The 22,148-nt window shown below is 45.0% G+C and overlaps 1 protein-coding gene across 5 annotated transcripts in view; it reads left to right on the forward strand.

The window, feature by feature from the left end:
- The window catches only part of TTC12 (tetratricopeptide repeat domain 12), a 49,889-nt gene that overhangs the window by 22,413 nt on the left and 5,328 nt on the right, over positions 1-22,148 (forward strand). For 4 of the 5 annotated variants that reach the window (XM_057553696.1, XM_007172001.3, XM_057553694.1 and 1 more), the window contains exons 9-18: positions 2,558-2,618; positions 3,049-3,237; positions 4,409-4,478; positions 5,224-5,312; positions 8,022-8,190; positions 12,666-12,758; positions 13,820-13,880; positions 14,669-14,806; positions 15,271-15,369; positions 15,838-15,906. In XM_057553696.1, the coding sequence (XP_057409679.1) occupies positions 2,558-2,618; positions 3,049-3,237; positions 4,409-4,478; positions 5,224-5,312; positions 8,022-8,190; positions 12,666-12,758; positions 13,820-13,880; positions 14,669-14,806; positions 15,271-15,369; positions 15,838-15,906 (1,038 nt within the window). The remainder of the gene's footprint in view (positions 1-2,557; positions 2,619-3,048; positions 3,238-4,408; positions 4,479-5,223; positions 5,313-8,021; positions 8,191-12,665; positions 12,759-13,819; positions 13,881-14,668; positions 14,807-15,270; positions 15,370-15,837; positions 15,907-22,148) is intronic. The other variant, XM_057553697.1, reaches the window with a different exon arrangement.

Here is a 22,148-nt window from a genome sequence, read left to right on the forward strand (position 1 = left end):
AAATAATAGAGAAGTAAAAAGGAAAATATTAATCTCCCCCCCTCCACCAAGTTCCATTTACTTATTCATTCATTCAGTTAATTAATTCACTCAGCACATATTTAATGCATGCTCTCTATGTTCCAAGCACTGTCCTAGGCAACAGGAATACAGTAGCAAACAAGACAAAATCCTTGACTTAAGGGAACTCACATTCTTGTGGTAGGGGCGACTTGTCCCAAGATAGAGACCAAATAAGTAGATGTGTAGTATGTTAGGTAGCAATAAGTGTTACTGAGAAAACTAAATCAGGAAGTGGTGAAGGTGAGATTGGTTTTACAGAGAGTGGTCAGGGAGGGCTTCTCTGGAGGAAGGGAAGGAGTGAAGTGAGCAAGCCATGTGGATATATTATACAGTGGAGGAGTGGTCCAGAGAGAGGGATAGCTAGAATGGGGCAAGCAAGGAGGGGAGTGAGAGGAGATGAGGTGAGCAGGTGGTGGGGGGGGATACGTGGGGGACTGATCCCCTAGGGCCCTACAGGTTTTTGGAAGGACCTTGGCTTTTATTTTGAGTGAGATGGGAGCCATCAGAGGGTTTTGAGTAAAGGAGAGAAATGATCTGACTCATGTTTTAAAGGATCACTCTGCTGTATTGAGAATATATCTTGACATGTAAGAAAAGAAGAGAGAACCAGTCAGAAGGCTATTGCAGCAAATTATCCAAGTGAGAGATGATGATGGCTTGCACCAGGTTGGTGATGATGAAGGTGGTGACAAGTGCTGGGGTTCTGCTTATATGCTGACAGTGAAGCCAACAAGAATTGCTGATAGATTAGAGCTAAGGTTAAAAAGAAGTTGGATACAGGGTCACTGTCTTAGACCTTTTGGGCTGCTATAACATAATACCATAGATCAGGTGGTTTATACAACAAAGGTTTATTTCTCCCAGTGCTGGAGGCTAGGAAATCCAAGATCAAGATGCCGGCAAATTCAGTGTCTGGTGAGGACCTGCTTCCTAGTTCATAGACAGCCAGCAGGGGTGAGGGAGCTCTCTGGGGTCTCTTTAATAGGGCACTAATCAACTCACGAGGGCTCTACCCTCCTGACTTCACCTCCCAAAGGCCCCACCTCCAGATACATCACATTGGGGGTTAGCTTTCAACATCTGAATTTTGGGGGGACGCAAACATTCAGTCTATTACAGTTACCATGTTTGATATCCTGCAACACTATTCTCTGTTTTAATGTGATGCTTTTTCTTCAGTTCATTTCTTAATCCTAATCTTCTAGATGAGCCTTGAGCTTTTAAGATATCTTAGAACGTTTCTTTGTTTTTTGTTTTCTGCTTTTTTGTTTTTTTTGTTTTTTTTTAACATCTTTATTGGAGTACAATTGCTTTACAATGGTGTGTTAGTTTCTGCTTTATAACAAAGTGAATCAGCTATACATATACATATATCCCGATATCTCTTCCCTCTTGCATCTCCCTCCCTCCCACCCTCCCCATCCCACCCCTCTAGGTGGTCACAAAGCACTGAGCTGATCTCCCTGTGCTATGCAGCTGCTTCCCACTAGCTATTGGTTTTACATTTGGTAGTGTATATATGTACATGCCACTCTCTCACTTTGTCCCAGCTTACCCTTCCCCCTCCCCGTTATCTCAAGTCCATTCTCTAGTAGGTCTGCATCTTTATTTCCGTCCTGCCCCTAGGTTCTTCATGACCTTTTTTTAGGTTCCATATATATGTGTTAGCATACAGTATTTGTCTTTCTCTTTCTGACTTACTTCACTCTGTATGACAGACTCTAGGTCCATCCCCCTCACTACAAATAACTCAATTTCGTTTCTTTTCATGGCTGAGTAATATTCCATTGTATATATGTGCCACATCTTCTTTATCCATTCATCTGTCTTTGGGTTTTTTTTCTGAGCTTTTTCTTTCAGTGACTGGTCGCATTGACTGCCCTGAGGACTGTACTGCCCTAAACCCATCATCATGCCCCATTAACAAGAATCTTTCTTTTCCAGAAACGTTCTAACAGTGTCGTTAATGAGCCTCTCGCTCTCAAGTGTTCTAGTTGACTCTTCCGTGGCCAGTGAACAGACCCCTTACCAGCTCTTTGCAGCCTGTACGTTTAAATAGGCAGTTCTCGCTTCCTGTTCCCAAGTCTCTGTCAACGGTGTTTCTAGCTTCATTTATTTCTTTATTCCCTGTGAGCATATCTGACAGGTATCCTCCTGTTCTTTCTCAGTACAAATATCATATCTGAATTTTACATTTACCTTATGATTATTCCTATCCCATCCAGACCTGAGCCACGAGAATTTAGGACTGGATATTTTCCATCACAGGCTGTATCTGACAACACTATTTTTTAAAATAAAATTTGAAATAATACCTGTTGCCCCACAGAACCAAAGAAGCCTAAACAAAATGTCAAATGCATGCTACGTTCCCCATGCCCGCCTCCGACGCGGGTAGCGGGGGAGACTGGGAGGAGATAATGATACCCTGTGCATTTCTTGTAATCACCGTTGCCCCCTAACCACTCTTCAAGGCCTTGTTTCTTTCTTCCAGTCTAGAGAGTGTTATCAGAAGATCTTAGAAATAAACCCCCAGCTGCAGACACAGGTGAAAGGTGAGACTTCCTGCTGACGTCCTTGTTCAAGTTGCATCTCCCCTCTGTGCTCCGGTCCTGGGGTGCCCTCCATGCCTTCTCTGCACTTGGCCGCAAGCACAGCCATGCCCAGCCCTGCACAATCAAATCCTCTCATTAACAGCCCTGCCTTGCTCCTCTTCCTCTGTTCTGGGCCTTCCTCCTTTTCTCCACCATCCTCCCTCCAAGCCTTCTAGACAAGGAACAATGTTGTCCTTGAATAATTCCCAAGATGTTTTAAGATTCCTGGTAGAAACTATACACGCCTCCTAAAATTTTCCTTGCTGAAGATGAGTCTGAATTATTTTAATGCTTTCTGCCTTTCAGCCTCCCATCCTCAAAAAAAGGTCGCTCCATGTGTGGACATGTTGATTGTTAGGGTTTTGTTGTGTTTTCCTTCTTGTTTTGCTAGATTACCTGAATCAGGTAGATCTTCGGGAGAAAGCAGACCTTCAAGAGAAGGAAGCCCAGGAAGCACTGGATTCAGGAATGAACACAGCCGTGACGACCAAGAATCTTCTGGAGATTCTTTCCAAGCCTGATCAGATCCCCTCATTCTATGCAGGGGGAATTGAAATCCTGACTGACATGATGAAGGACTGTAAGCCAGCGATGTGTGTGATCTCATGAATATTGTCAGTATAAAGGGACAGAGTTTAGAGGTCTGTCCTCACGAGGCAAAGAATCCGTTCCTCCCTTCCTTCCACCAATATTGATTGAAGGTCTATTATAATGTAGGTGCTAGAGGGGGTGCTTAAGAAACATACCCCATCCCAGCTCCATCCTCTCCTCCGAGCGTGCTGACACATGTCACACATGCTGTAAACACCACACACAGAATACGACACAAAACACACAGACGGCATGCACTGCATATATACTCACAAGACATACACACACACACACATACACACACCACGCATGTGGGACAAATATACCATATATGCTTATATCACGTACAAGCACACCACACACATTCACCCCTCGTGGGTGTTCCCCACGTGCTGCACATACCCACACACCCTTTGCATACCCCACACAGACCCCATATACACCCCCAACACCCTGTACCAGCCCCACAAATTTCCCCCCGACCATAGAGGAATGGAAGACAGAATTTTGTAGGATAAACTGTAACGTTCATCCCAGTTACACTTAGTGGCTGCTTAGGATGTGGAAATAGTTTCAGAGCAAACATCAGCTGCTGCCCTCCTGCTAATGAGAGCCACAGTGCTCTGTTTTAGGAGTTTCTGTAATTACTGATCCCAGGGCTGAAACCGGTGTTGTTACTCAGTGACAGAATGATGTTTGTACAAATGGACGGAGTCTGATTTCCTTTAGTGTACGGTGGAGGGTGCTCAAACACCCCTGCAGTAGTTTCTTGGAGATTATAGGTTCCTCTCTAGAGCCTGGAAACAGTTTTGAAATAAACATTTATTAAGAACAGATGGGTATGCCAGTTCTTCTAGGAGGTTAAGCGGCTCCTGGAGACTCTCTAAAGATTACAGAATGATGAGTTGTCAGATCACTCGTGGGACGCCCCGGGCTCAGCTCTCCTTCTCTGCACAGGGCGTCCCTCTCACGGTGGCGCCAAGTGGCTGATGACAGCCTTAGGTTTCAGAATCGGAGGTATTTGTTTCTGCCCAAACTGTGGATTTGGTGATCTAGACATTCCATATTGGGTTTCTATTATCATCTGGCTCTGTGACAGCTAGACATCAGCCAGACAGTTCAGGAGTCTGACGACACGGTTTTCTCTGAACTTGTTTCAGGCACGGAACGCACTTTATTCAGAACACACAATGGATTCAGTATCATCAGTGAGAATGAGGTCATAAGAAGGTAGGGATGTTTGTAAAGACAGCCTGGCATCAAAGCAAGGAAAGACAACCATTTCTCATGAAATCAGACACTCATCACACAGGCAGCGTGATCCCTGGATGGTACTACCTTCAGTCAATACTGGGTTAGGAAAACTTCCCAGGGTTCCTCCGAGCACTTCAGAGTCAGAGAAATGGCCACTCTTGCTGGTTTCCCACCAGTTTTTGCAAGATGGCTCTTTGTTTTTGTCCACTTTTGGAATTTGCTGATCGTAGCAGGAAATGAGATCAGCTGGTTCCTGGCTGATCTCATTTATCATCGTATCTGAAGAAAGACCCATATGGCAGGAGGTAGTTTGCTGAATTTATTTTATTTTGTATTTCAATTGTTCTGGTGCAGTTCCCATGGCTTAGGACACTGGTGTGGGTTGGAGTCACCGGCACACGTTTGTGTGTGTGATAAGACTCACGAACCCTAAGTGGTCTGCTGGCCCACCGCAGTTCATTGGTCCTGCTGCAGCCGACGCCCTGGCCCCTGGCTCACCGCCCTCCCTCTGTGCAGACCCAGCTTCCTCGGCTGCATCCTTGTCCTGGAGCTCTCAGTTGAGAGCCTAGCAGTCCCTTGGTCCTGGTGACCTGCGGCTCTGGATTAAGAAGTGACTTTCTTAAACCCACATTTGAGGAGTCTGGAGGTGAAATAAAACCAACTGAAAGGAAGATCAAGACTGATTTGCAGTTTTAATATTGCTCTCCCTTGCCCATTGTAGGTGCTTTTCCACAGCAGGAAAAGATGCAGTGGAAGAGACAGTATGCATGTCTGTTCTCAGGCTCTGGCAAGCGGTGTGCAGTGAGAACGGTAAGCCCGGGAATAACCATCGATTATCGTTAATGCGCTGGTAATGGGAGGGCTATGGGGCGGGGGTGTGGGCAGGCAGGATTGTTCCTCTAGGACAGGCCCTGGAGATGGCTGTCTAGACCCTCCCCAGGAAAAACATGTGGGTCAGAAGCAAGACCTGCACTGCAGTCGTGTCTCCGGCACCATCACAGCCGCCTCCACAGTGGGCAAGGTCACGGTCAGCATCATGCGTGGTCTCATCACCTGGGCACTCGCCCTGGCTCTTTGCAGACTAGTGATTTCAGCTCGTGCACTGGCAGTGAGGTGGGCAGAGTTTTTCCTTTTCTGTCTGCTGAAAAATAGTGTTCCTTTTTTGCTGACCACAGTACCGGTTTCAGCATCATGAGATTTACAACCATCCCTGCCGGCCTCTTGCAACACTGATTAATTAGTGCATAATATTGGGACAGTAACATGCTATGGGGAGTTATTTACCGTAACTCTTCCCTTTTTGCATATTAGCCTCTTCTGGGGTTCACTAAGTTTTTGTACAGTCTTATCACTTTAGTGACCTCAATAAAAATTTTAGGTATTTCCCTCATTTTTTTAAAACAATTGTGTTTTTTTTTTTTTTAATGAGGGGAAAATGTTTGACTTTGGACACAAAACAGTGAAAATGGGAATAGTGATAGCTGTGTATGCCGTGCACAGGCTTCTGTGGGGAGCTGTCGAGAGAGCTTGTAAATGCAGCTTGTAAACGATTAAATGCTGAATATGAGGTAATATGATTTTTTTCCTGATTTAGTAGGGTGGAGGAATCATGTTAAATTCTAGAGTTCTTTTTTTTTTTTAACATCTTTATTGGAGTATAATTGCTTTACAATGTGTGTTAGTTTCTGCTTTATAACAAAGTGAATCAGTTATACATATACATATGTTCCCATATCTCTTCCCTCTTGCATCTCCCTCCCTCCCACCCTCCCCATCCCACCCCTCTAGGTGGTCACAAAGCACAGAGCTGATCTCCCTGTGCTATGTGGCTGCTTCCCACTAGCTATCTAGTTTACGTTTGGTAGTGTATATATGTCCATGCTACTCTCTCACTTTGTCACAGCTTACCCTTCCCCCTCCCCATATCCTCAAGTCCATTCCCTAGTAGGTCTGTGTCTTTATTCCCATCTTACCACTAGGTTCTTCATGACTTTTTTTTTTTTTCCTTAGAGTCCGTATATATGTGTTAGCATACTGTATTTGTTTTTCTCTTTCTGACTTACTTCACTCTGTATGACAGACTCTAACTCCATCCACCTCACTACAAATAACTCCATTTCGTTTCTTTTTATGGCTGAGTAATATTCCATTGTATATATGTGCCACATCTTCTTTATCCATTCATCCGATGATGGACACTTAGGTTGCTAAGCTCTAGAGAATCAGGGGGACTCTTCCCTGCAGGGAATTACGTTCAGACTAATATCCTTATCAAGGTGCCCTGCTACTTGTAGAACACTGCACTGGCTCTGAGCAGTGTTTTTGCAAATCGCCCTGCCCAAGGGTTAGGGAGGCAGGCTTGGTGACTGGCTGTTTCCTCAGTATGAATTGGACATGATTCCCTCCGTGCAGCCCAACTTCCTCACCCTGCAGCCCACTTTGGTTTCTGTGAACCTTGGGGTCACATCTTTCTTTAATATCTGGAAAAATACTATCGGACACAGCCTGTGACGTACATGCTGTATCTCAGATCAATGAAATCTTGGTATATCCAATTCAATAAATACAGAACGGTTTTTAAAAAGGACAAAGGAATGCTTAAAAGTAAAGACGTGGAAATATGTCTGTGATATAGTGCTGACTGAGAGAGAAAAACCAGTTTCGGGGTAGGATGTATCGTATTTTAACATTGTTCATAAGAAGGATGTATACTAGCCCCCTTAGGGAAAGGGCTTACCTGGAGGGGATACGGACGAGAGAAGGGGACTTTCATTTTCAGCTGTATACACATTGTGTTATTTGAATTGTTTACACTGAACTACTTTTCATTTTTATGTAAACTAAACAAACTCTGCTCTGTTTCATAGCTTAGCCTCATACCCCAGCCTGTACCTCTGCCTGCTCTCAAATTCACGTACCTCGTTAGAAAATGCACCAGGCGAAAGCGGGGTGCGGGCAAATCTGATGCCACCACCCTGGAAAGAGCTCATGGTCTAGGAAGGGGAGCATGCTTTATTCATTAACATTCTCATGTGATCGTTCTAGTTTTCTAGAAAAAACTCAAATAGTTGCTCTGGCCATTATATGAAAATAGATGGTCTAAAGCTCTTCCACCATTAAGCTGATTTCTTTTCCTTTCCTCACGTTTCTGAATACCGTACACCGAGAGGCCTCTGGCCAGAATAGTGATAATTGCTAATGTATGTGTGCCGGTCCCTGTTCTCCACACCATCACGTATTGACTCATTTGATCCTCACGACAACTCTGGTATGTTGGTTGCCTTCCTCGTTCCACTGATGAGGAAGCTGAGGAGCACAGGGGTTGACAACTCGGCTGAGGTCGTTTCTTGGCCATTCAGACCCAGCAGTCTGGTTCTAGAATCCGTGCTCTTACCCTTCATTATCCTGCCTCTCAAATGCGTGGGGAAGAACTGGGTTTCCCGTTGAGATGTGGGGAGACAGAACTGGTGTGACTGCTGTCACGGTTTGCACCAGACGGACGTGCCCTGTGTCTTGCAGAGGAGAACCAACGCCTACTTGTGCTGCGTCCCGACACGGGCCAGCTGCTGCCCTCCCTCTTGGCCTCCAGGGTCCCGAACATCCGGCAGCAGACCCTGGCCCTGCTGCTGCAGCTCGCCCAGACGGAGAATGGACGGACCCTGATCATGGGGCACCTTGACCTGACCGGGTAAGGCTCTGCGCTGTGGGTGGGAGCTTCCCGGCAGCATCTCAGACCTTACCTGCCACATTAACACCTGCTTGGCTCCCGTCTCACATCTCTGACGTGAGAGGTGCCAGCCTACCAGATTAAGGATCAAAAACAGAAAGAGCCTTTGAGAAGGACACTCCCTCATGGGGACCTTCAGGACACTCCTGTCGGAACTTAGTACCACGGACAGTGTCACTTCTCCTGAGCCTGTTTCCATCTCACAGACACTGCAGACCTTGTAAATATGGCAGCACTTCCAAAACCAGCAATTGGGAACCCAACTGTAAAATAGGCCATTTGTTTCTGCCCTTTTAGCCTCAGTCCTGGCTCTACCCTGTTCCTGTCCTTACTTTTCTTCATTTATTCCTGTTTCAGGTAATACTATCTGATTTTGCATATCCTTAAACCCTTTCTGGAGCAAGGTAGGGTACAAGTAAATAAAACACATTTCAAATACTGTTACATGTAGGTCTTTCCTAGGCTTAAGGTGATAGGAATGGAATGCTCCTCTTTCCTAAGTAAACTTTTTTTAAAAATGACTGAATCACAGTGATTCTGCCCAGTGCTTTTCCTTCTAAAGATTATTAGTTTGAATATGTGAAATTGCCACTTTTTATGTCAAAAAGGGCTGCATGTTGGCAGTTTCATGTGGTTCAACCTAAAAGAAATAGTAGCAATGATTTTACGTTTGCTTTATAAATGCTTCCTATGTAATCTGAAAACAGAAGTTGGCTTCCGATTCTGTTCACTATCATCTCGTTGGGAGGGAGGCAAGATAAGTGTCATTACCGCATTTCACAGATGGGGCAAGAGAAAGTGCAGCTAGTGACTCGGGGCATCTCAGCCAGCTGTCTCCCAGGCCTTGGAGCCTCTCTCCTACTCTCTGTTCCCCAAAAGGAAAGCAGTCAAATCTGCAGCTGTGTCAGACCTTCTTGGACCACAGCGAGACCTCTGGGGCTGGTCCCATGTCAGTGAGGAAGTCCATGTGTGCTGAGGACAGGATAAGCCTTGGCTGTGACTCTCCCCTTCTCAGCCCAGCTCAGCGGCCCCATGGCTCACAGGAAAGGCCTTGGCAGCCCCCGAAGCTCAACCCACACAGGCAAACAGATCGTTAGCAGAGTTAAATCCTCAGAAGCACATTTCACATTTCAAATGACTCTGCAGTCACTTCCTCAATACCTTCATCATATGTTTTTTCATTTGGTTTTGGTCTCTTTGAGTAAATGAAGCTATAGTTATCATAAGCTTTCTCCCCAGCTATCTTTGAATTGCTTGAGTTTCATTTGAATTTTTCCAGTGTCTTGGCATTTGTGATCACCTTGTGCAGTCCTGCCTACTTTCCTTAGACAGTCAAAGAAACCTCAGTTTGTTCCCTGTGTGCCCACTCTTCTCGTTAATGTCCATCTCCAGTTAAACCGGAAAGAGATGGAACATGTTCTCTGGAATGAAGTGAGATAGTCTGAAACAGGACAGGGCTGCATGCAGGTTCCATGACCCTCACGTTCCTCCCCAAATGAGAAAGTGAAGGGACAAATGTGCATGGACAGGAGCCGAGCGAGGGCCAGTATCCCTTTGTGAAAAGCTCTGGGGTTTTAGATTAAAGCAGTCAGGAGCCCAAATCCTCTGCTTGTCTCTTTCTACTTGTGTGACCCAGGAAAGCTGCTTAGCCTTGATGTGCTTGGTATCTCATCTGTATCACAGACTTATGGTGAAGCTTCAGAGACATGATACCCGTATGCTAGGTAAAATTTTTTCTGCTGCATTTGACAGATGACTTGGCCAAGAGAACTGGTCTCGTTTTTCTCACATAACAAAAAGACTAAAGATGGTAACAGCTGGTTTGGTGGTTTAACGATGGCAGGGTCAAGGTCTCTGTCCTTCCCTTGACCTTTCCCTCATGGTCACACAAGGCTGCTGCAACTCCAAGCATCACATCCCTCTTTAAGACAGGTTAGCACCAACTAGGTCTGTCCCTTTTATCAAGCGGAGCTACTGCTTTTGTTTCTCTTTGGTCAGAATTGTGTCACATGCCACCCTGGTAGGGGAAGATGGTTCCAGCTTCTGTGGTAGAGGCAGGCAGGATAGAATGCAACTCTCCCGCATCCCAGTGTTTGACGTGTCTGAAGACATTGGTGTTTTCCAGGTCAAGCATCCTAGTTTCCTCAACCACTCCTCAGGTGGTTCGACTTCCAGACCCCTCCCAGAACAAGCTGCTGAATAAACGTAGTACCATAAATATGGGTGACTGGAGGCCGTACTCCTGAATATAAGAGCCCAGTTTGATGGGCTCTTTTCAGTCTTTATCTCCTGTTACAGCCTGATGGCATCTGGTCCTACTGACATCATTCTTCCTGGCCCTCCTCCTACTCCCTGCTATTCCTTCTCGGCTCCCTTTGCAAGCCCCCTGCATGCCGTCATCTTTCCAAGTCAGGGACCGCAAGATCCTACCCTTGGCCCTCTTCTTGTCTGTGGCCCTAATTATCATGTCTAAGTCTCTCTCTCAAACGTTACAAGGAAACATCCTTCTGCAACTGGGCACCTTCATCGCAACGTCACAAGTATCATAAACTTAGTACTTCAAAAGAGCAGTTCTTCAAACCAGACCCTCTAGCTGAATTTTCTGTCTTCATAGATAGCGTTTCCATCCGCCCCGTTGCCGAGGCCAGAATCCTGAGGGCTCCCTGGTTGGCTCCTCCCCACATCCCTGAGAAAATGGTACTTGTCAGTCCTATCTCCTCCGCATCTCCTGGATTCATTTCCTCTGGCTCTCCTGCAACATCTCCCATCATTACTTCTAGGTCATTGTGAGGCCTCTTTCTTCTCAACTGTACGTCTTACTCTGCCCCATCTCAGCTCAGTCCCTTAACCTTTATTGTCTGGAAAATCCCAGTTCTCCCCCTGTTGGGTTCCCTGGCTCCTGTACTGCCTGCCCTGATCCACCTGCAGCACACCACCAAAGGGATTTGTCCCCAATGCACATCTGTCCTGTTACTTTCCTGCTTAAAATGCCGAAATTACTCTACTGCCTCTAAGACTAGTTCTTGAATTTCTGAGAAATACAGTGCTTAGGAATCCCCTGGGGGCTTTATTAGAATACAGTTTCCTGGAGCCTCCTCTAGCTCAGAGACTGAGAGGGGCTCAAGAGCCTGCAGCCCTCCCCATACACCCCCACCAAGGAAGTCATCCACTGCCCACACTCGGGACACAGGCTAACGGGGGAAAGTACAGACATTCCAGAAGGCCCAGCGTGACCCAGGCTGGCTCTGCCCAGCTCCCCAGCCTCGCTGCTCCCTGCCCTCCCCACACCCTAAGCACTAGCTGTGAGGAACCGCCAGCAGTCCCCAAGTGTGCCTGTGCGATTCTATGCCTCATCACCTTTGTGACTGCTGTGTGCTCTGCCTCCGATGCTCTGCTCCTGTCCCCACGTGCCTGACACTGGCCTACAAGCTCCTTGGAGCTGGGGCCTTGTCTTGTTTCATCCCTGTGGCTCCAGAACCTACCGCATCACCTGGCACATAGTGCCAGTAAGTGCTGTTGACTGAACGGACAAAGGTCCAAGTAGCCAACACTCCACTTTCAAGTGATGTGGGAATGTCATCCTCATCTCCATCCTCCCACAGCTCTTGCCAGATGGACTCTGTGCCCACTTGACATGTGTCTGTTTCTCACCTATCATCTGACACACGTCCCTGTACGAGGCCAGGAGCTCAGTACTGTGTCCCAGCACTGAGCACGACGCTCAGCACGCTGTAGGTGCTTGGTGTGGGTTTGCTGGATGGACAAATGACTTCTGCTCTCATTGTCCTGGTGCCGGTCAGTCTGTTAAGGCAGCCTGAGACTGCATTAGCTTTTTGGCAGCTGCGCCAGACTGTTTGCTCATATACCAGGTTTGCCACTGGCTAAAAATTTGTAAGTTTTTTTCACATGAGTCAGGTATAAACCAGGACTCCCAATTCTGTTACTTAAACAGAATTTCCAGCTCTAAGTGAAAGACTTTGAGTTTAACTCTCTGAAATTTCATCTGATATATTCAGCAACCTGTCAAAATCTTGTTAAATCTTGATTCCATCCCCCACTTCATTAGAGGGCCTTCCCACTTAGTCATCAGCAGATTAGTAAGCATGTCATTTGTGTGATTCAACTTGGCCAAGCCAGAGTCCCAGGGCAGAGGCACCAGAGAGTCCTTCCAAGTCAGCATCTGAAAATCAGTGAACTTTGGTTAAAACTGTTAATTCCCCTGAGCCCTCACGTTAAGCGGTAGAGCCATTCCCATGGGAGAGTGTCTGCCTCATTGGGGCAGGCAGGGGCTGGGCTTCCTGGTGGGCACGGCAAGGCCCTTTCAGCTTATTTCACTCAGGTGCTGACTCCTTCCTGGCCTCCACGGGAAGCCTCCTTGTTGGGGACGCTGTCAGCTGGAGGTCAGCCCACCCTGAGGGTGTTCCGGATTTTTGCAGGTTGTTGGAAGCCCTCGTGTCATTTCTTGATTTCTCAGATAAAAAGGCCAACTCAGCCATGGGACTGCTCACAGACTTGGCTCTGGAAGAAAGGTAATTTTTATTTCCAGAAACTGACATTTCTTCTTCAACCTTTGTTGAACTGTCTGATCTTCTAAAACGTGTGGCACACGGGAGGCTGGACCAACTGAGCATCGCAAGATTCACTGCGTAGGAGAGCTGATGTCTTCAGGGGCTGTGGTCAGCCACTCCCGTTCCAGTCCCCCTAGGTGCGGGGGGCGACCCGGCCCTCAGTGAGCTTGGAAGCGGTAACATACTTAGAAGAGTAACTCTCCCAGCAAGCAAATCTGCTATGCGCTGAGGCTTCTTCCCCTAATCAGTGCCTAATAGGAACTGCCTGGCAGACATGTGTTGATTAAATGAGAGAGAAAGAGAGGGAGAGAAGGAGGGGGAGGGAGGAGAAACACAGTGACAAAGTAGAGCCCTCCCGGGCCGCCAGTGGCAGAATGGGTAACCATCCCCCACGCTTTTTTTTTTTTTCTTTGTTTAGCTGCTGCTGGGGAAGACAGTAAAGGTCTTAGATTTTCATAACTTTTCAGTTTTTTAAAAACTGCATCTTGTTTTTAATTTCCTCATCAACTTTAGGGCGTCTTACTTAGGAACGGTCATACGATGCGAGAGAGCTGCTTGTGCTGGCAGCCGGCCATCAGCACGCGCTGGGAGGGTGCACTCGCCTCTCTTGCTGGTGGACGTGTGTGTGCCTCGGGGCCCTCCTCACGGCTGTGACACGTGAACATGCTTACACCGTGTCTCCTGTTTGCACGGCACGCAGCGTGTAGACTCAAAGCAAGGGGAGGGCAGGGGTGGTGCTAAGTCAGTTCGGCAGAAACCTAGGGATTCCAGCAGCTTCTGCATAAGAGAGCCGCCCTCTGAGATCTGTTGTTTAACATCAAAGGCAAGTCTCCAGGCTTAGAAAAAGTAAAGCCACATTACCTGCCCGGTGACGACCTTTTTTGGTTCCGAATGAATCATCCATGCAGGGGCAAGTCACACGGGCCCAGGGCTGGACGGCCTGCTGCATCACCCAAGATGCTCTATTTATGTTTTAGTTTGCACGGGGTAGAAATAAATCATGGCTGATATTCTCTCGGCAGATTCCAAGTCTGGTTCCAGGCCAGCCTTCCGGATGTTCTCCTGGCACTGACGGGCGTGCTGGTGAGTAAGCCCTCATTTTATCACCTGTGACAGACCCTTTTGGGAGCATGAGCGGGGCTGTTTCAACACAGTTTACCCCCCAGAACTCCTGTTGCCTCTCAGGTTGATTAATCATTTATTCACAGCTGGAATTTATACAAGTCTTGGTTGTTGAAACAGCTGCAGTGGGGGCAGGTGGAGATGGCATACGGGCAGAGCTGGTTACAGGGGAGGAAAGCCTGCCTGGGGGCCGCAGTAGGTGAAGGCGGAGAGTCTGTCGGTCTCCATCAGTCTTCTTCTGAGCCAAGTCCCGTCATAAGTACCACCTGCAACCCTGTCCCCTGAATGGCAGTCATCTCGGTCAGGAGGGCAGGTGTGGTGGTTGGAGCTGATGAGGGAGAAAATTGGCAGGCGGGGAGTCCTCCAAGAGAGCGTGCTGTGACTAGACCTGTCCCCAGGGAGCCATAGAAGTCTCAGGGGACCTTAGAGGGCATACTGACACCCCAGTATTTCACAGATGTGGAAATGGAAGGTCTGAGAAGGGACAGGACTTGTCCCAGTGCCCCCAGCTGGTTGATGGAGTGACTGAGATTAAGCCCTAGGCCTCCCTATTCCAGGCCAAGGTGATTTGGGGTCTCCCCCTCTGTGTGCCTCCTTCCTTTCTGCCAGCGTGACCCCACCGATGTCCCCATGTGGCATAACGCTGTCTGGTTCCCAGACATTTTGGTGAGTGAGGGATGCCCCTAGAGATTATTCTGGCATCGTTTGCCTGCTCTCTGCAGATTCGCTTTCTCTTCATCCCCTTTTAGAAGAGAGATCCCAAGGTCACCAACACCTCAGCTCTCTGCCAGTGTATTGCCGTTATGGGAAACCTCAGCGCTGAGGCTGCCACCCGAAGACAGATGTCTGCCTCTGAAGAATTCAGGGATGCCTGCTTGGGCCTCGTGGTATTTCAGCTTTTCTAGTCAAAGTTGGTCTTTTACCTGCTTTGAGGGCATTGGCGGCTTCTTCATTATCTGGCTTTTCCAAAAATTCTGTTTGAGGGTGCTGGGGCCAGTGGCTTACCCCTTCTGTAACAGTAGGTTTGATGGGCAGCTGGCCTTACAGAGTCCTCCAGATCAAGTCTCTTCCACCCCGGAGATGTTTGAAGGGTTTTCTGTGGAGCTGGCTTGAGCACCCATTGCAGCAGCTCCATCTGCAGTTTGAACCCAGGGCATACAACATATGACATACGACATGAGGCGCCACACACTCTGTGCTGTAAACCGGTCTCAGATCTTCCCACATCACTTAGGTTCATGACACTGACAATTTTAGGGAGTGTGAGTGATACTGAGACCATCGCCAAGGGGAACAGATGACCATGACAAGCTGCAGGAAGATCATTGATCACCTTGTTTTGTTTCCAAAGGCCAAGTGTGAGGAGGATATGGACCTGTTCAGAGAGGTCATGTATACCCTCCTGGGACTCATGATGAACTTGTGTCTTCAGTCCCCCTTTGTCTCTGAGGTACCACATTCTTTTCTCCCTACCTTAACCCCTTCTGTTGCATAGAACTGTTCTCATTTCTGCAAAGAGGATAGAAGCACGGCAGTGCTCCTACACTGGCAGTGGGAATGGGGAAGGCTGGGCGGACGCTCTGTCCCTGCGCTGCCGAGGGATGGATGAGTCGCTCTGTCAGGTACTGATTCTGAAAACCAGTTGAGTATCCAGGGCACTGAGCACAGTGCTAGGTTCTGCATTTACAAAGTCAAATATGACATGCTCTCAAGGTGTCACCCTGTAGTTAGGGGAGTTGGACGTGGGAAGAAATGAGAGCAATAGAAGAAGATGTTGTGAAGGAAATGTGGACAGACGTGGTGGTGGCGAGAGGGAGGGAGTGGAGAGTGGTCGGTTCTACTTGAGCGCTCAGAAGGAAGAGGCAGAGGACCATGACGAGGACAGGCAAACTCCTTCTCCTGCTCCCTGTTGTTGTAGGTTTGGGCCATGGAGGTGAGCAGGAAGTGCCTGTCTCTACTGAACAGCCAGGATGGAGGAATCCTCACAGTAAGCTTCTCCCAGGGAAATCCAGAAACAGCTTTCTTTGTTGTTCTCCTTTAGTTTTGTTTTGTTTTGAAGTCACCACACCTTTCAGATTCTATTGATTCTCTGAGATATGGGACAGATTATATACTCCTCAAAACGATGCCCATAGCACATAAATACCGAATTTGCCTATGGTTTCAGGGGATTTGGTGACACCCCCCACCAGTGCCCATCTGTGGAGGCCCTAGAGTCCAGGAACCCCAGTTAAGAATCCCTTTTCTGTAAACTGTGGCACTTAACAACTTATCCGAGGTAATCTATCTGATTTGTCCTATATCAAGCCATCTCTGTGCAAATTGGACAGGCCAAATGATTTTATTTGGAATCTTTCTTCCATAGTCAAAAAAGCCAGACACATATTTTGAAGCCAGTGATTCTGGAGGTTGTTTATGCATAATGGTTTTAGCCCCCTTGGAGACATACGCTGGAATGGCTTTCTTCTGTTTCTGACATTTGGCTAAGAAAATTAAGAAGGCCTATGGTTAGCACAGTGTATCAGGAGGAGAAAGTTGATATGATTCAAGAGGCTGTTTGCCATTATCCTGGGATGTGTTCTTCACTCACATTAGGAATCACCCTAACTTTTATGCCTATTAGGTCAGGGCCCTAAACCTAGAGAAACAATTGGTGTCACATCCAGGGCAAGACTGGGAAACCAGCCCTTCAAAGATCACAGCCTGGGCACAAGCCTCTTAGATAGCCTCATCCACCAGAGGGCAGACAGCAGAAGCAAGAAGACCTACTGTTCTGCAGCCTGTGGAATGAAAACCACATTCACAGAAAGAAGGACAAAATGGAAAGGCAGAGGACTATGTACCAGATGAAGGAACGAGATGAAACCCCAGAAAAACAACTAAATGAAGTGGAGACAAGCAACCTTCCAGAAAACGAAATCAGAATAATGATAGTGAGGATGATCCAGGACCTTGCAAAAGAATGGAGGCAAAGATCAAGAAGATGCAAGAAATGTTTAACAAAGACCTAGAAGAATTAAGGAAGAAACACTAGAAGAATTAAAGAACAAACAGAGATGAACAATACAGTAACTGAAATGAAAACTACACTAGAAGGAATCAATAGCAGAATAACTGAGGCAGAAGAACGGATAAGTGACCTGGAAGACAGAATGGTGGAATTCACTGCCACGGAACAAAATAAAGAAAAAAGAATGAAAAGAAATGAAGACATCCTAAGAGACCTCTGGGACAACATTCAATGCACCAACATTCGCATTATAGGGGTCCCAGAAAGAGAAGAGAGAGAGGAAGGACCCGAGAAAATATTTGAAGAGATTATAGTTGAAAACTTCCCTAACATGGGAAAGGAAATAGCCACCCAAGTCCAGGAAGCACAGGGAGTCCCAGGTAGGATAAACCCAAGGAGAAACACGTCAAGACACATAGTAATCAAACTGACAAAAATTAAAGACAAAAACTATTGAAAGCAACAAGGGAAAAACGACAAATAACATACAAGGGAACTCCCATAAGATTAACAGCTGATTTCTCAGCAGAAACTCTACAGCCAGAAGGGAGTGGCATGATATATTTAAAGTGATGAAAGGGAAGAACCTACAACCAAGATTACTCTACCCAGCAAGGATCTCATTCAGATTTGATGGAGAAATCAAAAGCTTTACAGACAAGCAAAAGCTAAGAGAATTCAGCACTGCCAAACCAGCTCTACAACAAATGCTAAAGGAACTTCTCTAAGTGGGAAACACAAGAGAAAAAAAGGACCTACAAAAAAAACCTCATAACAATTAAAAAAATGGTAATAGGAACATACATATTGACAATTACCTTAAACGTGAATGGATTAAATGCTCCAAGAGACACAAGCTCGCTGAATGGATACAAAAACAAGACCCATATATATGCTGTCTACAAGAGACCCACTTCAGACCTAGGAACACATACAAACTGAAAGTGAGGGGATGGAAAAATATATTCCATGCAAATGGAAATCAAAAGAAAGCTGGAGTAGCTATACTCATATCAGATAAAATAGACTTTAAAATAAAGAATGTTACAAGAGACAAGGAAGGACACTACATAATGATCAAGGGATCAATCCAAGAAGAAGATATAACAATTATAAATATATGTGCACCCAACATAGGAGCGCCTCAATACATAAGGCAACTGCTAACAGCTATAAAAGAGGAAATCGACAGTAACACAGTAATAGTGGGGGACATTAACACCCTACTTAAACCAATGGACAGCTCATCCAGACAGAAAATTGATAAGGAAACACAAGTTTTAAATGACACAATAGACCAGATACTTTTAATTAATATTTATAGGACATTCCATCCAAAAACAGATTATACTTTCTTCTCAAGTGCGCACAGAACATTCTCCAGGATAGATCACATCTTGGGTCACAAATCAAGCCTCGGTAAATTTAAGAAAATTGAAATCGTATCAAGTTTTCTGACCACAATGCTATGAGACTAGATATCAATTACAGGAAAACTGTAAAATATACAAACACATGGAGGCTAAACAATACACTACTAAATAACCAAGAGATCACTGAAGAAAACAAAGAGGAAAACAAAAAATACCTAGAGACAAATTACCATGAAAACACAACAATCCAAAACCTATGGGATGCAGCAAAAGCAGTTCTAAGAGGGAAGTTTATAGCAATACAATCCTACCTCAAGAAACATCTCAAATAAACAATCTAACCTTACACCTAAAGGAACTAGAGAAAGATGAACAAACAAAACCCAATGTTAGCAGAAGGAAAGAAATCATAAAGATCAGAGCAGACATAAGTGAAATAGAAACAAAGAAAACAATAGCAAAGACCAATAAAAGCTGGTTCTTTGAGAAGATAAACAAAATTGATAAACCTTTAGCCAGACTCATCAAGAAAAAGAGGGAGAGGACTCAAATCAATAAAATTAGAACTGAAAAAGGAGAAGTTACAACAGACACTGCAGAAATACAAAGCATCGTAAGAGACTACTACAAGCAACTCTATGCCAATAAAATGGACAACCACGAAGAAATGGACAAATTCTTAGAAAGGTATAACTTTCCAAGACTGAACCAGGAAGAAATAGAAAATATGAACAGACCAATCACAAGTAGTGAAATTGAAACTGTGATTAAAAATCTTCCAACAAACAAAAGTCCAGGACCAGATGGCTTCACAGGCGAATTCTGTCAAACATTTAGAGAAGAGCTAACAGCCATCCTTCTCAAACTCTTCCAAAAAATTGCAGAGGAAGGCACACTCCCAAACTCATTCTACGAGGCCACCATCACCCTGATACCAAAACCAGACAGAGATACTACAAAAAAAAAATTACAGACCAATATCAGTGATGAATATAGATGCAAAAATCCTCAACAAAATGCTAGCAAACAGAATCCAACAGCACATTAAAAGGATCATACACCATGATCAAGAGGGATTTATCCCAGAGATGCAAGGTTTCTTCAGTATACACAAATCAATCACTGTGATACACCATATTAACATACTGAAGAATAAAAACCATATGATCATCTCAATAGATGCAGAAAAAGCTTTTGACAAAATTCAACACCCATTTATGATAAAAACTCTCCAGAAAGTGGGCATAGAGGGAATCCACCTCAACATAATAAAGGCCATATATGTCAAACCCACAGCAAACATCATTCTCAATGGTGAAAAAGTGAAAGCATTTCCTCTAAGATCAGGAACAAGACAAGGATGTCCACTCTTGCCACTATTATTCAACATAGTTTTGGAAGTCCTAGCGACGGCAATCAGAGAAGAAAAAGAAATAAAAGGAATACAAATTGGAAAACAAGAAGAAAAACTGTCACTGTTTGCAGATGGCATGATACTATACATAAAGAATCCTAAAGATGCCACCAGAAAACTACTAGAGCTAATCAATGAATTTGGTCAAGTTGCAGGGTACAAAATTAATGCAGAGAAATCTCTTGCATTCCTATACACTAACAATGAAAGATCAGAAAGAGAAATTAAGGAAACAATCCCATTCACCACTGCAACAAAAAGAATAAAATACCTAGCAATAAACCTACCTAAGGAGGTAAAAGACCTGTACTGAGAACACTATAAAACACTGATGAAATAAATCAAAGATGACACAAACAGATGGAGAGATATACCATGTTCTTGGATTGGAAGACTCAATATTTTGAAAATGACTATACTATGCAAAGCAATCTAGGGATTCAATGCAATCCCTATCAAATTACCAGTGGCATTTTTTACAGAACTAGAACAAAAAATCTTAAAATTTGTATGGAGACACAAAAGACCCTGAATAGGCAAAGCAGTCTTGAGGGAAAAAAATGGAGCTGGAGGAATCAGACTCCCTGACTTCAGATTATACTACAGAGCTACAGTAGTCAAGACAATATGGTACCGGTACAGAAACAGAAATATAGATCAATGGAACAGGATAGGAAGTCCAGAGATAAACCCATGTACCTATGGTCACCTAATTTATGACAAAGGAGGCAAGAATATACAGTGGAAAAAAGACAGTCTCTTCAGTAAGTGGTGCTGGCAAAACTGGACAGCTACATGTAAAAGAAGGAAATTAGAACACTCCCTAACAGCATACACAAAAATAAACTCAAAATGGATTAAATACTTAAATGTAACACCGGACACTATAAAACTCTTAGAGGAAAACATACGAAGAACACTCTTTGACAAATCACAGCAAGATCTTTTTTGACCCACCTCCTAGAGTAATGGAAATCAAAACAAATTGGACCTAATAGGACCTAGTAAAATCTTTTGCACATCAAAGGAAACTATAAACAAAACAGAAAGACAACCCTCAGAATGGGAGAAAATATTTGCAAACGAATCAACAGGCAAAGGATTAATCTCAAAAAAAATATCAACAGCTCATGCAGCTCAATATTAAAAAAACAAACAACCCAATCAACAAATGGGCAGAAGACCTGAATAGACATCTCTCCAAAGAAGACATACAGATGGCCAAGAGGCACATGAAAAGCTACTCAACATCACTAATTATTAGAAAAATGCAAATCAAAACTACAATGAGGCAACACCTCACACCAGTTAGAATGGGCATCATCAGAAAATCTACAAACAACAAATGCTGGAGTGGATGTGGAGAAAAGGGAACCCTCTTGCACTGTTGGTGGGAATGTAAATTGATACAGCCACTATGGAGAACAGTATGGAGGTTCCTTAAAAAACTAAAAATAGAATTACCATATGACCCAGCAATCCCACTACTGGGCATATACCCTTAGAAAACTATAATTCAAAAAGACACATGCACCCCAATGTTCATTGCAGCACTATTTACGATAGTCAGGCCATGGAAGCAACCTAAATGCCCATCGACAGACGAATGGATGAAGAAGATGTGGTACATATATACAATGGAATATTACTCAGCCATAAAAAGGAACGAAATTGGGTCATTTGTAGAGATGTGGATGGATGTAGAGACTGTCATACAGAGTGAAGTAAGTCGGAAAGAGAAAAACAAATATCGTATATTAACGCATATATGTGGAATCTAGAAAAATGGTACAGGTGAACTGGTTTGCAAGGCAGAAATAGAGACACAGATGTAGAGAACAAATGTATGGACACCAAGGGGGGGATGTGAAGGGGGGATGGTGGTGGGCTGAATTGGGAAATTGGGATTGACGTATATACACTAATATGTACAAAATAGATAAGTAATGAGAACCTGCTGTATTAAAAAAAATTTTTTTTTGAAAAAAAAAAAAGTATCATAGCCGGGGGACTGGTTCCAGGGTTGTAAAAACCTTCCAAGTAGATCCAGCATATCCTGTTTGTGGCCAGCAAGCCCACAGCTTCCCTGAAGTCAATCCAGACTTACAGGGCAAAGCTGCTTAACCTGGGCTCCAGGAAGATGTGGTAGGTCTTCAGGTTCCCTGGAACCCCCAGCAATTGTACAGAAAATTCTGAGTGTATGTGCATTTTCATGGGACTGGAGGCCACCACAGCTTTCATCAGATCCTCAAAAATGATACACGACCCCAAAAGTGGTAAGCACCACTGTTCTTGGGTACTTGGGGTTTTCTGGCTGGTGGGTCTAAAGCTGGGCCTGCACTAGTTCCACACTGGCCCTTCAAGGACTCTGGGCCAGATGTCCCCAGGACTCTGCTTGGCCACAGCTAGGTGGGTGCTGACCAGCTTGTTGA

Source organism: Balaenoptera acutorostrata, chromosome 9 (genome assembly GCF_949987535.1).
Source record: "Balaenoptera acutorostrata chromosome 9, mBalAcu1.1, whole genome shotgun sequence".
Taxonomy (NCBI): domain Eukaryota; kingdom Metazoa; phylum Chordata; class Mammalia; order Artiodactyla; family Balaenopteridae; genus Balaenoptera; species Balaenoptera acutorostrata.